This window comes from Marmota monax, unplaced genomic scaffold (assembly GCF_021218885.2).
Source record: "Marmota monax isolate L192 unplaced genomic scaffold, Marmota_monax_Labrador192_F-V1.1 WCK01_AAM20220418_F8-fsc00333, whole genome shotgun sequence".
Taxonomy (NCBI): domain Eukaryota; kingdom Metazoa; phylum Chordata; class Mammalia; order Rodentia; family Sciuridae; genus Marmota; species Marmota monax.
In genome coordinates, this window is record NW_026694397.1 from 50,444 (window position 1) to 66,231 (window position 15,788).

General features: G+C 42.7%; 1 protein-coding gene across 2 annotated transcripts; it reads left to right on the top strand.

Annotated features, from left to right (window-relative positions):
• Nucleotides 1-411: 411 nt before the first annotated feature.
• LOC124109490 (embryonic testis differentiation protein homolog B-like) lies at nucleotides 412-5,525 on the top strand. Of its 2 annotated transcripts, XM_046468144.2 has the most exons (3): nucleotides 412-499; nucleotides 655-744; nucleotides 5,157-5,525. In XM_046468144.2, exon 3 carries the CDS (start codon nucleotides 5,208-5,210, stop codon nucleotides 5,490-5,492), a length of 285 nt encoding a protein of 94 aa, XP_046324100.1. In that variant the 5' UTR covers nucleotides 412-499; nucleotides 655-744; nucleotides 5,157-5,207; the 3' UTR covers nucleotides 5,493-5,525. The 2 variants fall into 2 exon arrangements, with proteins under 2 accessions (XP_046324100.1, XP_046324101.1); XM_046468145.1 differs by lacking the exon at nucleotides 412-499 and having other exon boundaries at nucleotides 512-744.
• Nucleotides 5,526-15,788: the final 10,263 nt, after the last annotated feature.

A 15,788-nucleotide genomic window follows, 5' to 3' on the forward strand; every position in this document is an offset into this window, starting at 1 on the left:
TGGAAAGTTTATTTGAATATACATTTACTTTGCATTAGTAATTGTGTTCTTGATCCAGGTGAGGCAAATTGGGAAGCATTTGAATTAATAACAAGTTGATTTGCAAGGTAAGAGGGAAGAGTCTTATTGTGTCTAGATTTCTATAAATTTAGTATTCACTACTAAAGTTGCTCCACTTAAAATACAGGATGTTGCTTGTATTATATTAACTTTTGTACCAAGTGGACATGAAGCTCACCTTTTCATTTGTGCCTCTTACTACATTAATGAAAATGCATTTTCTTGCCTGAGGACACACTCTCCTCCCTGCCACCAGCAACTATATTCATAGGCTGAAGGTCAGTGTGCCCTAGGCTATAGGATCTCATGATCTTTCATGTGACATGGGGTCATGACTCACGCAAGCACCATCAATATCATTAGTAGCAGTGCTTCAGGCCTAACTGCGCAGACTGGGACCTACTGGGCTCACAGGCAGACCTTGGAATTCCCTGTCCCGGTAAGAAGTGGAATTGAGCTTATGCATGACCTCTAAGGGTAGTTATTTTAGCTCTCTGGGAGTTTGGCTTATCCTGAATTACCCCACCTGAGGGTCCCAACAGCATGTGTTGGCTAAACTCTCAGGGAAAAAAAAACAGAATATCCTCTCTTTAGAGAATACAAGTGATTGCACAGCCAAGGACCTTCCTATCAGCTGCGGTACAGAACAGCTTGACATCCAGGAGCCTTCCTTTTCTGATAACTGTGAGTACTGTGAACTTTGTCTTACCCCAAGATCTCTTCTTTAGAAATGAGGGAAAGAGAGGAAACAATACCACCAGGGAGACCGACTTTCAAGGAAATGAAAAAATTCAATGAAAACTGCTTTATTCAGAGAGGTGGGCTGAGATGGCCACAGTGATAAATACTAAGGTCATCTGCAAATTCACCACATGCCATCTACTGTTTCTGAGTACTTTGGTGGTATTATCTCCTTGAATACTCACAAACACCCAAGGGTGAAGGTGCTATTGTTTATACTTTTCAAATGAAGATCAGAGAAGTTTAGGAACTTGCCCCAAGTCACCAAGAGCTGAGATTAGAAATGAAACCACTTGTCTCTTGAGCCTGTGTTCCTAATCATTTTGTATGCAGGGATTTTTTACAAATTTGGGCAAATGACAATCCTACCTTGTCATTATACAGTGGGGTTGTTATTCATTAATTTGATTAGTTTGTTGATGATGAGTACATTTTCTTGATCTATCTGGATGATTTGTCTCTCAGACCACTGAGCAGCCTCAGTTCCTAAAAGAGTAGCATTGGTCTGGAAGAGAAGGTAGGAAAAGAGAGGAAAAATCCTTCCTCTCAAGTTTTTTCCCTGTCCCAGTACCTGATTGGTTGGGTGGAGTCATGGTGATTCATAATGGATCTCAGAATGTTGATACTGCATACAATGGCAAGATCTGAGCCCTGGCCACCACTGCCTTGGTGGCTTTTAATTCAGGGCTAAATACAGTGAGTAGGATGTTCTGAAAGAGGGGACAGATAAAACTTATGTTTAGGTACGACCTCCATATCTCTTCTCTTGACACTTCAGCTATCTTGACCTCAAAGCTCTTCCCTACCTTATATGAACTCTCTTCGCTGAATCTTCTCTTGTGGTAAGACTTACCAAAACATCCTAACAGTGTTCATCACATTTCCAAACAAGCGCATTGGGCAGTGATCACAATTTGGGTCTCAAAATCCAATCACCAGTGAGTGCTGCAAGGGAACTCATTCCCAGGTAGGATTCTCTATTCTTTCTTAATGTCTATATCAGCCTTGATCATGACTCTGCAGTCACTAATTTTATAATACACAATTCACATCGATGGGTATTTAATTGCAGAACTGTTGGCTGTGAATAGTCCATATTTCCTCAAACCATAGTACCTTCTAAGTCTCTGATCCAGAAAAATTATATTGTTACTATTAAAGTATGACCCATGTGGGTATTATTGAGATGTAGTACAGGGCTCTTTGTAGGCTGTCAGATGGTTAGTGGTGAGGACAGGGTTTTTTTTTTTTTTATTTGTAATGTCCTATTGAGGAACTAATACAGTTACTATGAGAGATGTGACTTATCCCCACACTGGCCATCCAACTTGGTCTCATAACAACAGGAAATTGAAACACAGATGCTTGTAAGTGGCACCCAGGTCACACATTCCCTTTCTTGAGTGGCAGGAAAGACCCAGTCATCTGGGTTTTCTCCTACTCTAAATAAAACCACATAAAGACACTGATACCATGTTCTGTGACCAAAAAAAAAAAAAAATGGAGGACAAGAATCATTTGCTTGTCTTCCATGAGGATCAAAAGGAGGCATCCTGTAAGAGTGAAAATCCAGGGTTTCTAAAGCCAGACTAACTGGGTTCACATCTGGGTTCTGTCACATACTAGCTGTGTGACCTTGGACCAGTTTCATAACTTTCCTGTGCCTCAGTTTCCTGCCCTGGATAAAGAGGAATGATAGCACACACCCCAAGCTGTTATGAGGTTAAATAAGCTACTGGATGTACACCTACAGTACTAACATTGCTACACCCCAGCTGTATGAGCTACTGTATGTAAAACCCTTGGAAAAGTGACTGTAAGACAGACAAGACATCCCTTAACAGCTGGCTGGTATAGCTGGTGTTACTCTGCTCATTACTGTTTTACTGGTAAAATGGGAGAGGCCAAGGGAGCCTAAGAACTTGGAGAATGAGACTCATCACCTCTTCTTTTTCCTCCTGAATAAGAATTTCTTAAAGTCATAGAGTCAAGATTCTTCTCTAAGTCTGCTCTCTTGCATTGAACACCATTGTCAGTTTCACTGTGTAGTTTTATTATTTGTTTGCTTTGTTGTTGGTTGGTTGGTTTGGTTTGGTTTTGATTTTGGGTACCTTCCCTCTGACTAGCTTCCTTCTTTGTGTTATAGTTCTAGTGATAATTCCTTTGGAAGAAACAGGTAAGCAAATATATGTGGGTCAACCTGTGATGATGTTGTCTCTCTGTGCCTGATATAGTTTGGATATGAGATGTCCCCCAAAAGCTTATGTGAGATAATGCAGGAAATATTAAGAGGTGAAATTATTAGATTATAAGAACTGTAACCTAATCAGTATTTCATTTTATAATTGAATCATATTTCTTTATTCATTCATGCAATGATGGATGTTTAGATTGATTCTGTATCTTGGCTATTGTAAATAATGCAGTGAAAATAGGAGTGTGGGTATCTCTTCGATATGTTGATTTCCTGTCTTTTGGATATACACCCTGAAGTGGGATAGCTGGATCATATGGCAGTGCTAATTTTTCATTTTTTTGAGGAATCTTTATACTGTTATCCACAATGGCTATACTAATTTATATTTTCACCAACAGGGTTATGAGCAGCCTTTGGGCTGCTCTCTTTTCTCCACAGGCTAGCATTTATTCATTCATTCATTTATTCACTTAATTTGTCTTTTTGCCCTTCTTCTACCGGGATGAAATGGTATCTTGTTTTATATTCAATGTGCATTTCACTGATGATTAATGATATCAATATTTTTTTCATGTATTTATTGACCATTTGCATTTCTTTTTAAGAGATGCCTAATCTGACAGATATGTACATTTTTTAGTTGTTTTTTTTTATTGAGGTTTTTTTTTAGTTCCTTATATATTCTGGATGTTAATTCTTTGTCAGATGAATAGTTTGCAAATGTTTCCTCTCATTCTATTGTCCCCTCATTCTGTTGATTGTTTACTTTGCTGTCCAAAGGCTTCTTAGTTTGAAATAATCCCATTTTTATTCATATAGATGGCTCAGTGAAGAAACAAAACTAAGATAGACATATATTGTTTTAAAGCTTCTTTCTTTAAGTACCTTTTGTGGAGAGCCTATGTACGTACATAGAGAAATCCTTCATTTTTTTCAATGTTTGCATTTTATTTGATGCTATTGATATAATGTAATCTATGAACAAAAGGGTTTTATAAAAAATGCCACTCTTCTCTTTCATCAACCAAATCAATTCCCTAGATGTTTGCCAGAGAAAGGTATACATAAGTGAAACACATAAAAGATGTTGCATACTCCTCTAAGAATAAATTATGACATAATAGAAATAATATGTCCAGTTTAAACTGACTACTGAACATATATGAATTTGCTGTCTTAAAATAGCAGGAAATATACATTAAATACTTTTTGTTTCCCATTTCACACTAAAATACCATTTTTTCTAGTTAGGAAAATTAATTATTATATCAATTCTTACTCCAAATTAATGTCTGAATTCAGTGCAATGTCATGCATGAACTTCAACAGAATTTTGTCATGAAATACAATAAATTGATTATTCAATTAAAAGGAAGAGAACATATATGGGGATGATCTTGGTAAGGGACTTGACCAACAAGATATGAAAACCTAGAAGGTAGATTTAGAAATTAAAACAGGAATTGTACATACATCAGTAGAACAAAATAGATTTTAGGCACAGACTCATGTGAATAACAAAATGAAATGATAACATTGATATTGCAAATCAAATGATGCCCCATGGTACTCTGTTATAAATACAGTAGTCTCCCTTTAACTGAGGGGAATTATGTTCCAAGAACCCTGTGGATGCCTGAAACCATAGATAGTACCAAACTATATAAGAACTATGCTTTTTCCTATATGTTCAGCAACATTGTACCATAAGTTTATCTGTTCTTCCATGTTTTATGCCCTGGTACCTCCTTTGCATCATTGTTCCTGTGCTTTGGAGCCATTATTAAATAAAATAAGGGTTACTTGAACACAAATAGTGACTAATAAGCAAGTAGCATATATCCAGTGTGGATCTGCTGGACAAAGGATGATTCATGTCACTCCTGGGCAGGATAAAGTGGGATGGCATATGATTTTCATCACACCACTTCAGAATGGTACACAATTTAAAACTCATGCATTGTTTATTTATAGAATTGCCCATTTAATATTTTTGTACCATAGGTTGAGCACAGGTAACTAAAAACCCTGGAAAAATGAACCTGTGGATAAGGAGGGATTATTATACTGCTGGTAACAAGTGGCTGAGCAGGGAGGTGACTGTGAGGAAGAGGTCCATGGGTCCACTTGGTTATCTGGATTTCATTGTCTTTTTTAGGATTTCTCAGTCGTGCTGTCTTCTTGAGACTGTGTGTGGAGTCAACCAGTCATGGATAAAGGAAGACGTGAAGTCAGTCCCAGTGCACCGGCACGGAGTACCAAAAGGAAGGCAGATGAATACTTAAAACCCAAACTAAGCTCCAAAAATGTGCTGAGTTTTTTGCTAGGTAGACAACTAGGGAGGCATGAAAGTGATGTGGATCTGTCAAAGTGGCTGTTGATGTTGCAACGAGCAAAACCTGGGTGGGGTTGGCCTTTTCCAAAACACCATGTGGCTTACATGCTTATGCCTGCCCAGAATCTTGGAAAACCCAGAAAAAAGGGTGTAGAATAAAAAGTCTTCCTTGTTTCAGCTATTGACATAGAAGCTGTATTTTTACTTCTTTCTGTTCAATGTGTGTTTTCTGACGTAGCCTTCTTGAGTTGCCCTGGAAGAGATCCTATTATCCATTCTAACATTCCACACAGGAATTTTCAAACTCAAGGGGATGGTGAGGTCACTCTCCACATCACATCTTTTCCACTATTAATCTGTAGAATAAATGTGAAGGCATAGCTCTATGGTGTTTGGCCACTCAGAACCAAATACTCTTCCCCCAAGCCATTTTAGAGGGCCATACATTCTGTTTCACTCTAAAATCTGCTTGCCTCAGTGAGAAACATTGTTTAATAGCAGGCCATGAGCTGGGTAGGAGGTTTCAAATACTTTTTCATAATGATGCTCATGAGGGCATAATTTACAAACTAAAGCATTGTGTCTTTGTTGGTTCTATTTAATATGAAAAATCAGAGCATTGACTGTTGGAAATGTTATACCTCAAGAGCCTTGTAAAGATAATGGTTTTTCTCATTGTTCCCAAAGAACTGGAATCCCCAGGTGCTTCTTCCCCGCTGTGCCATGTGAAATAAATTTGTTCAGATCACAGCCAAATAGAAGAAAATTCATTTGAATAAAGTGAACACCTGCTTTCTCTCCTTCTCCTCTCCCTATGTTGCAGGGGCTATTCCTCTCTCTCCCTGCTTATCCTGTTCTCTTCCAGATTTTATTATGCAGAATGATTGAACCTCTCAATGTCCTTTCCACCCTCTTTTCTGTTTCTGTACCCCTTGCCATCCACACTCTGATTTTGGCAGTGCCAGAAATATCCCCCAGTGTGTCCTGAGAGGTGCAGGTGAGGATGGGGGACAGAGGAAGCAGGGGGTAGGGGAGGACACTACTGCCCTCTGCCAGCAAAACACAGCTTTGGGGAGAGGGAGGAGGAAGCACTGATGCTGAAGGACAGGAGGGAAGCAAAACCAGAGAGGCAAAGAGGAAATAGCCCCCTACACTCCACGGCCATCCGAGTGCAGAGAGGATTTAGCATGGTGAGAGCATCAGGTGGCAAGGGGGAGTAATCATAGCATGAGCCCACTGAGGGAAAAAAGCAAGTAGCTCAGAGGTGAGTGCTAGATGGTAATAAAACCCATGGAGCAGCACTTGGGTATGTAAATAGATCCACACTAGCACAGCAGGGCAGCAGGAGCTTCTGGTGGAACTTCTGCTCTCAGCTGAACCTCAGAGCAGTTAGCAGCAACTATTGGGCACCTCACTTCCTGTCCTTCCATGGAGGATGCATGAAGAAGGTGATCAAGACAAGGGTAGGATCTCTGAGCACTTCTCCACAGAATGGTGTGCACTCACACTGGGAGTCTAGATGAGTTGGAAACTAAAAAAGACCTCATCACAGAGCAGGGATGGTGGGCTGAATTTCCTGAAGGAAAATCCTGGATACTCCTAAGTTTCTGGAGGGGTGGGGCTTCTAAGCATCTCCTTAGAGGGCTGCACTTGTGTCTCCTGAACTCAAAATCACAAATAAGAAATTTAAAAGAGGAACAACCAGCATTAAAGTAGAGAGGAGAGGAGAGGGATGGAGGGAAGGAGAGAGAGAGAGGGAGAGAGAGAGAGAGGGAGAGAGAGAGAGAGAGAGAAATTTGCTTGGACTTAGTTTCTAAGAGGCGTTTTCTCAGGAGGAATGATATGAGGCTATGTCACCTTAACAGAGAAATTCCTGGTGCATATGAAGTTCAGGGACTCAAGGCTGAATGACACAATATTTCTCCCTGTGTCCTGCACTCTCTCATTCTGCTCCTTAATGTCAGCCTGCTACCTCTCATTCAGATTAGTGTGAGAGAGCAAGGAAGGCCAGGCAATGTAGCCTTTATGTCAGCTTCCTAAGGAACAGAACAGTGGAAAGAAGAAAAATAGGATATATCTGACTGTATAGAAAACTCAAACATTCAACCACTGTTTGCATAGATAGCACTCACTTGCTGCTTTGACCAGATGAAAAGATGCTTTTCCCAGCACAGGGTAACACATGGAGCCCTGTTAGCATCTACATTGCCATGGGGGTGAGGTTGTTACAAGGAGGAAAACCAAAAGAAACCCTTTAGCTTCATTTGCTCTTGGACCAGATGGGACAAAATGTGGGATGAACTCTCAGGCTTTCATTCATAAATTTTAACTGATAAGTATTTTCTATTCACCCAGTCTTACAATGTATGAACAGTACTTCTTACTGTACTGTTCTTAATCAAACCAACCAAAAACACCAGGTATGGTGCTATGCCAAGAGATTCCCTGAAGGAATCATCATATAAATACCAGACCCTTCCCACCCCAGATGCTTAATAAAAGGACAGGACATTAAACTATTTTAGAGGGAAATTTTGTCTGCTCTCAGTTGTGTTGACCCCTTCACCTGAAGATAAAACACCCATTTTCCTTTTACCATTGAAAGCTTTGCCTTATATTCCTACTCACTCAACTTGGATTTCTTTTCTATGGGCACTGAGTCAACATTCTCAGGCTGAAACCAATTGGATTGGGTCACCAGATGTGATGTTCCCCCAGTGAATATGTGGCTGCCCAGATCTTTTCTCTGTAGCCACTATGTGTGGGAGCCTCCCATGTTACAGCCCACTAGTGGGTTTTTTTATTTTAATTTTTTAGTAGTTGTAGATGGGTAGAATGCCTTTATTTTGTTTATTTATTTATATGTGGTGCTGAGGATCCAACCCAGTGGCTCACATGTGCTAGGCAAGTGCTCTACCACTGAGCTACAACCCCAGCACCCCCCCACTAGTGTTTTTATTTTCCTTTCCTCCCTGCAGGCAAAGCTCCCTGTTCTACTTTTCCTACTATGTCTCTCTCAACCTGACATAGAAGTTTAGGGACCTCCGGATGATGTTGGCAGGGTATAAGAAGAATGCTGGCTGGAGTGCAAGATGGAGAGATGAGTCATGTCTGTTTATAAGTCTCATTACCATGGCAACTCCTGCCACAAGTTATGTATTCTAATTAGGTGAAAGTTAAGTAACCAATGCGAACAAATAGGGCAAGGTCTTCAATCAAGTCCATGGGGAGGAGAACAAGACACAGCTCAGCATATAAGACAAGATTCATCCAAACATCAGGGCCTTGGCCCACTCTAAAAAGTGTTATTTCACTTTCAATAAATCTATGTTCTGCTGATACTTCTGCGTGTCTTGCTCAATTGTTTGGAATGCTAAGAACCTGGGCCCCAACTGGACACCTCACCAGTATCACCTCCAACTTGCCATGGCTCCCCTTCTGAGGTGGCTGGGGAATGCCCCAAGTTGTACAGATACAAGTGGCAGAGGGGTGATGATTGATGCCTTCCTGGGGACGTGGTAGAATTTTGAACTCTAATTGCATGTGAGTCAGTCAACTGGTCCTTCTCCTTGAAGTTCTTTCCATTCCTTCCTTTCTCTTTCAGCTCCTATTCAAGTAGGGACATCCATATGAGTTGGGTATGTGAGAGGTTCTCACTAGGGCTGATCACTGTGAATGCCAGCAACAGGAAAACAGGACTGATCCTTAGAAGTAGTTGGTGAGTTTACTTGTAAAGGGGTCAAGTCGCTTGTCATGTTAAATAGGGGGTTCAAGTCCCCTGAAAGGCAAAAACAAATATGGGATTCAAGTGCCCTGATTGTAATTTATTCTTTTTTCCCTCTCCTTCCTCATCTTCTACTCTGGCTTCCATCTATTTTCCATGTATCTGAAAGTGCATTTGGATTTAATGTAATGGTTTAATGTGTTCTTTGGTCTGTTAATGTGTGATGGCAAAACCAGGCCTGGTTGTAAAATGGAATAATAAGAATATTATCATAAAAAAACTGGTGCCTGGGGAAACAGTTAGTCCCTCTTCCCTTCCGTCAGCCTTTCCTGAGGAAACTAATTAACCATAGGACCCTACCTTTGGATTGTAAATAACTATCTCTAGGAGCCTGACTACTCCCCTTTGAAGTGTAAACACTACTATTCCTGGCTTCAGACACAGGCTAGAGATTTATCAGAGGTCTGTGAGAAGAGCCAGGTTTTCCCCTTCTCACAGTCTGCTTCTGTAAACATGCTTTCAGAAACAAACCCCCGACATGGCCTGCTATCATGTAGACTAGAAAATTTATGGCACAAGATAGCCTGTAAATGCTGTGAGAACTGTGGATGGGGGCTCAGAATTTGAAGTTTGATCTCCTCTGGGCCTGCTGATGTAAAATAAAATTTGAATTCTCCCACTCTCTGGGTGCCAGTTACTGCTTCTTGACCACAACATTTTGGTCTCCTGATAGGGAAGTGACAACTGTGCCATCTTTGGGCCACCAGTGTGGCAAGCTGTCCACACTGATATTTCTATAATAATTTGTGTGGATATTTGTATGGTAATTTGTATGGCACCACTACGGGTTGCCCCTTGAAGCAGACAGGACAGCGCCACCTGACAATTCCAGGATCTCCTGAGCCTAGAGGGCCTGTGCCTCCAGAAGGGAGTGTCCGGAGTCCCTGGAGAGTTGGATAAACACCTGCATAGTCTTCCAGATAAGGTAAGGCCAGGACCCAAGACCATAGCCAGGACTGTCCATAAGGATGGAAGGGGAGATTGATCGCCTCCCATGGCCGCCCATAAGGGAGCTATCAGTGTAGGGAACCTCAAAAGGAGGGGATGTTTTAAACTCTCTACTGTTTGTGTGAGTGAATGTGAAACTATTTGTGGCTCCACAGCTTTATGCTATGAAGTCTGAGTGAGTCCTAACCTGCAGTTCTGTGGTAACTTCATATGGCATAATGGCAATTCATGTCCTATAATAAGGCCTCTGAACAGGGCCAGCCAGGGTTTATCTGACTACACCTTCAGCCAAGAAGCACCTAAGCTCTTTTTGGGGACACAGCCAGGTGGGTGCTTTGCCTGACACCCCCCCCCCTTTGTCTATCTTGTGGTATCAGCACAGGGTGGGACATGGGAAGAACACAGTGTAAACCTCCAGTCCTGGACTGTAGTATGATTAAAATTTTTAAAAGGCTACTCTGAGGAATTCAGGATTAAGCTGCCAATGGCTGACTCCACACTCTCTGTGAGCTTGAATGGCCTGCTTTTGATGGTGACTGGCCTCTGGAAGGAACCCTCCATGTCCCCACCATCAAGGCGGTTCACCACATTGTCACCAAAACTCCAGGCCACCCAGATCAGTTTCCTCACATAGATTCCTGGCTCCAGATTGCCTGGACTCTGCCCCATGGGTGCAGTTCTGCATCAGCTCCAAGGGCCAGTGTAGGGTTTTTTTAGCCAGAAACATGGCGACTCCAAAGCCCACCAAGGCCATCCATCAAGGGACTCCAAAGAGGAGCCACTGCCTCTGCCAACTATAGACCCACCACTCCATCACCAGCTCCCAGTCGACTAAATTCACTGTCTAATATCATGTCACTATCTGTCTTTGGGGCCACCTCATCCACCATCTCTCTTGGTGGCCACAACCCCCCTCACCAGATGACTCTAGGCCAGAACTCGTGGGGAGATGACTCAGGTCCTCTCAGCATCCACGATCCCTCTAGCTGCTCCTTCATGAGACCCTTGGGCCCCCACAGGTCAATGCAGATGGCACCATTCAAGAAGGGCGCTCCATTTTCTACTATCAGCCCTTCAACATCACTGACCTCCTGAATTGGAAGCACCAAACCCCTCCATACTCAGAAAAGCCCTAAGCACCCGGAGAGCACCTGGAGTCAACCTTCCAAACCCATCGATGGACCTGTGGAGACTGCTGTCCCCTCCTCCTTACCCTCTTCAATACTGAGGAGAGAGGACACATTCTGACCAAAGCCCAGAAGGGGCTCCAAGAACAGGCCCCTGCACAAGAGGTAGATGCTGAGGCCTGGGCACAAAGGGCAGCCTCAGAGGAGGACCTGGCCTGGGACCACAACTCTGAAGAGGGACAACCACCCGGAGCAGTACCAAACCATCCTCCTCCAAGCAGGAAAGCAACCCCCTATGTTGGGGAGCCATGAGGAACATGCTTTCCAGGAGATTAAAATGCAATTAACCTCGGTGCCCACTCTTGGGTGGCCCAACATAACAATGGCATTCAACCTATTTGTGGCAGAGAAAAATGGAACTGCCCTTGGGGTCCTCACCCAAGAGTTTGGCCCCTACACAGACAGAGGCAGACAGAGGCATGAAACAAAAAGTGTTCTTCTTTGTGGCAGCACTCAGATATCTGGACCCCCAGATGACCTGGACCACCTCATGAGAACCTGATGCCTGGAAGTCCCCCCTCCCCCACTGCAGAAGGACCAATGTGCCTACCACAAGGATGTAGGCCATTGGAAAAATGAATGCCCAAACCTTTAAAGGCAAAACCCACTCAGAAAAACCCACTGCTGATTCAGGAAGGCCAATAACAAGTGGAGCCCAGCACCAGCAGTCTTATTGTCCTGGCTGGGATGGACTCAGAATAGGGAAGACCAGGCTCTTTGATTCTTGGCCCCTGGGAACCCACAGTTGAAATGACAGTTGGGGACCACCCAAAGACGTTCACCCCTCCTCCACAGAAAATCTTAAGCAAGCTTCTCCAGAAATCTTCACTATAATTGATTTTAGGACTATCAGCAAAAAAAAAAAAAAAAATCTCTACAAAAGACTTCAATGTATTTAAGCTTCCTATTTCCTGTTGCTCTATCTAACAATGGTTAAATTTGGCCACAGGCCTGAAAGAGATCAGCATTCCAGGTGCTGAACACCCCTTTACTAGTTTTTCACAAACATTTATGGGCTCTCTATATACGTAACAATATATATAATAACTTGAAAAACAATTTTTTAAAGCGGGAAGTGTGTTTGTAAATGCAAACTGTGATAAGAAAGATTCTTTAAGGAAGCCTCTGGCATTGGGCCAGAGCTTCACAAAGATGTTTACATTTCAAAGAGATGAGAAGAGGTTATTAATTGGGCCCCATGGTAACAGCTGGCAGTGGGAGGAAAGAAAGGGGAGAAGAAGTTCTCCCCTTCTCCGGTGCTATCATTGAAGGGTTAACTTGCCTAGAATACTGAAAGAAAAAGCTACTTTTATGTGAACTTCTGCAGACTGTGAACTTCTGAGCCCCTCCTCTTACATGCTGTGTATAAAGTTCTGAAACTGCCTGAACTCAAGACTCAGGGAAATTAATTGATTTTGGGAAAAGCCTTACCCTCTGAACCTGGCTACAGCCAAATAAAACTGTTTCCTGCTGTCTTTGGTGTCCTGCCTCATTTGTCCCCTACAACAGACACAGTTGCTGAGAATTCTATGGTCATATGACCCATTGCCCCATTCACTGGTGAAGAGTTTACTATAATAGGTGCAACTGCCTCACAGGCAGCCAGAACTTTCTGCAAATCCCACACCTGTAAGCTCTGGGAACATCCTGTATTGCATGAGTTTCTGTACTTGCCAGAATGACTGGTTACCCTCCTTGGATGGGATCGCCTCTTAAAACTGGGAGCACACAACACCTTCACCCTTTATGCTCCTACTTGCCTGGCCCTAGGAAAAGAACCCACTATAGTTATGGCAGTTACGTTACCCAAAGCAGTTGAATGGAGACTATGCTCCAAACCCAACTGCCATTGAAAATCCTTCCTCCTTGCTTCAAGAATATCCCTTAGACTGGGCAGAAAACAACCTGGCTGGATTAGTCAATAATTCACCCCCATTATTTGTTTAACTCAGTCTGGGAGCAGAAACCATCAGACTGAGATTATACCTCCTTGGGAGGAAAGCACACATTGGGATAAGGAAGCCCCTCCAGACACTGAGAGACTCGTGGTCCTGATTGAGTGCCAGTGCCTCTGCAATAAATACTTTCTCTTGGCTGGTGCAAAAGCCAAACAGCAAAGATTACTACCAGCACAAGATCTCGGAACAGTTAAGAAGGCAGTAGTCACTTTTCACCCAGTGGTCCCTAACTCCTACACACTCTTGGGCCTTGATTCTGCCCTGAGCCAAATGGTTTACAAGCCTGAACCTGAAGGATGTTTCTGATTACCCACATGAGTCAACTCCTCTTTGCATTTCAATGCGAGGACCCAGAGACTGCAAAGACTCAGCTGACTCCCCAGGGCTTTAAGAACTCTCCCACCCTATTCAGGGAGGCACTAGGCAGGGATCTAACTGCCTTCCTGAATTGTGTCTGCTACAATACACAGATGACCTCCTCTTGGACATCCCAGATTGAGAGGCCTGCAGAACAAGAATGAAGCCTACTAACTCTCCTTTCAGAGGCTGGTTACAGAGTCTCCTGGGGAAAGGACCAAATCTGCCAGAAACGTAAAATATCTTGGGTTTCACATTACACTGAGCCATAGGTCCTTAGGACCTGAATAAAAAAAAGAAAAAAACAAACAAAAAAACAGGAGTTCTTGGGAGTGGCTGGCTTATGTTGGATCTGGTTTCCTGGGTATTCAGTGGTGGCTAAACCACTGTATGAGGCCACCAAGGGGTTGGAAAATGACCCCCTACTGGGGAACCCAACAGGAACACGCTTTTCAGGAGATTAAGATTAAATTAACCTTGGCACCCTGTCTTTGACTGCCTGACATAACAAGGGCATTCAACCTCTGTGTTGTAGAGAAAAAATAGGACTGACTTGGGGTCTTCACCTAAGAGTTTGGCTCCTGGCAGTGGCTAGTGGCTTATTTATCAAAACAACTGAACTCAGTGGTGACAGGGTGGTCCTTGTGCCTAAGAGCTCTGGCAGCCACTGTGTTCTTAGTTTGGGATGCTGACAAGCTGACCCTGGGATAGAATGTCAAAATATAAAAGTCACACTGACTTCATGGATTGCAAGGGGCACCAATGGCTGACCAGAACCCAAATGGTCTACTACCAACAGCTGTTATGTGAGAATCCCTGCGTAAAATTAGAAAAAGTATGCACCCTAAACTCTGCATCCTGGGTGCATCCAGAGAAACCTAACCCAGAGGGAAGGCACTCCTATAACACACTTAAGTGGCTAGCAGTGCCAAATAACATGGACCATACCAGGCCGGTTCTAGGGGACTCCTCAAACAGAAACCCTGGGGGATGGAAAACACCAGGTGGAAAATGAATAGCCATGGGGCACCCTAGTCCAGAAGGGGGAAATTAGGAGATCCAAAATCTGTTAGAGACCAGTTTTCCTGAGCCCCAATATGTAGTCAGAAATTCCACATCCCAATTCTGTGAAGGATGCCTGCCAAGTGATATTTGGGCTCCCTTAGTGAGGATAACAGGACCCTGATTTAACCAACAGGATTGCCAACTTCTTGTAAGTCCAAATGGGACCCAAATTTTATATATATATATATATATATATATATATATATATATATATATATATATATTTCTCCACCCCCCTTTCTTACAAATATTGACAGAAGAGCCCCATATAAAATTTACTGCCCCATATATCCAACCCCCACACACAGCATTTCTGTCTTACACTTTTCAGGTATTCTGGAGATTGGGGTACCAAGTTAGTGATGGGTCAGTACTACCAAAGATAGCCCCAATAGCCAAACTTTCAACACAGGGCTGTCTGGCCCCTCAGTTGAGCGTGCTCTTATTCTGTGGAAATAATGTCTATGCCTGCCTTCTCACAAACTGAACAGGTACTTGTACATTAGTGTATTGGATTCGTTCTCTCCCTATGTGCCTCTTTCCCATCCATTTGATATACCAGTATACCTGAAAGTAGATTTAAGAGAGATTTTGGGCTAACAGATGTCCTAGTGCAACTCAGGATCATTGTTGGAGTGGGGGTGGGAGCAATGACATTAGGACACTCTGTATCTTCAGTATAACTGTTTTTCCCCCTGTATTGCCGAGGGCTTGATGTAATCACTGAACAAATAACTGAATTCCAACAAAGAAATAGACTCTCTGTGCAGTCATGGTACTTCGAATCCACAGGGGGTTAGATCTGCCACAAGAGAGAAAATGGAATATGTGTAGCCCTAGGAGAAGAATGCTATTTTTATACAAACAAATCTGGGTTAATAATGAATAGGGTAAAAAGACCAAGAGATCTACTTTTCTTATGTGTATCCCTTTAATTTCTTTCATCTGTCTAATTGCTCTGGCCAGTGTTTCAAGAACTATGTTAAATAGAAGTGGTGAAAGAGGGCATCCCTGTCTTGTTCCAGTTTTTAGAGGGAATGCTTTCAATTTTTCTCCATTTAGAATGATGGGCTGGGGCTGTAGTTCAGTGGAAGAGCACTTGCCTAGCATGTGTGAGGCACTGGGTTCGATCCTTAGCACACATAAAAATAAACAA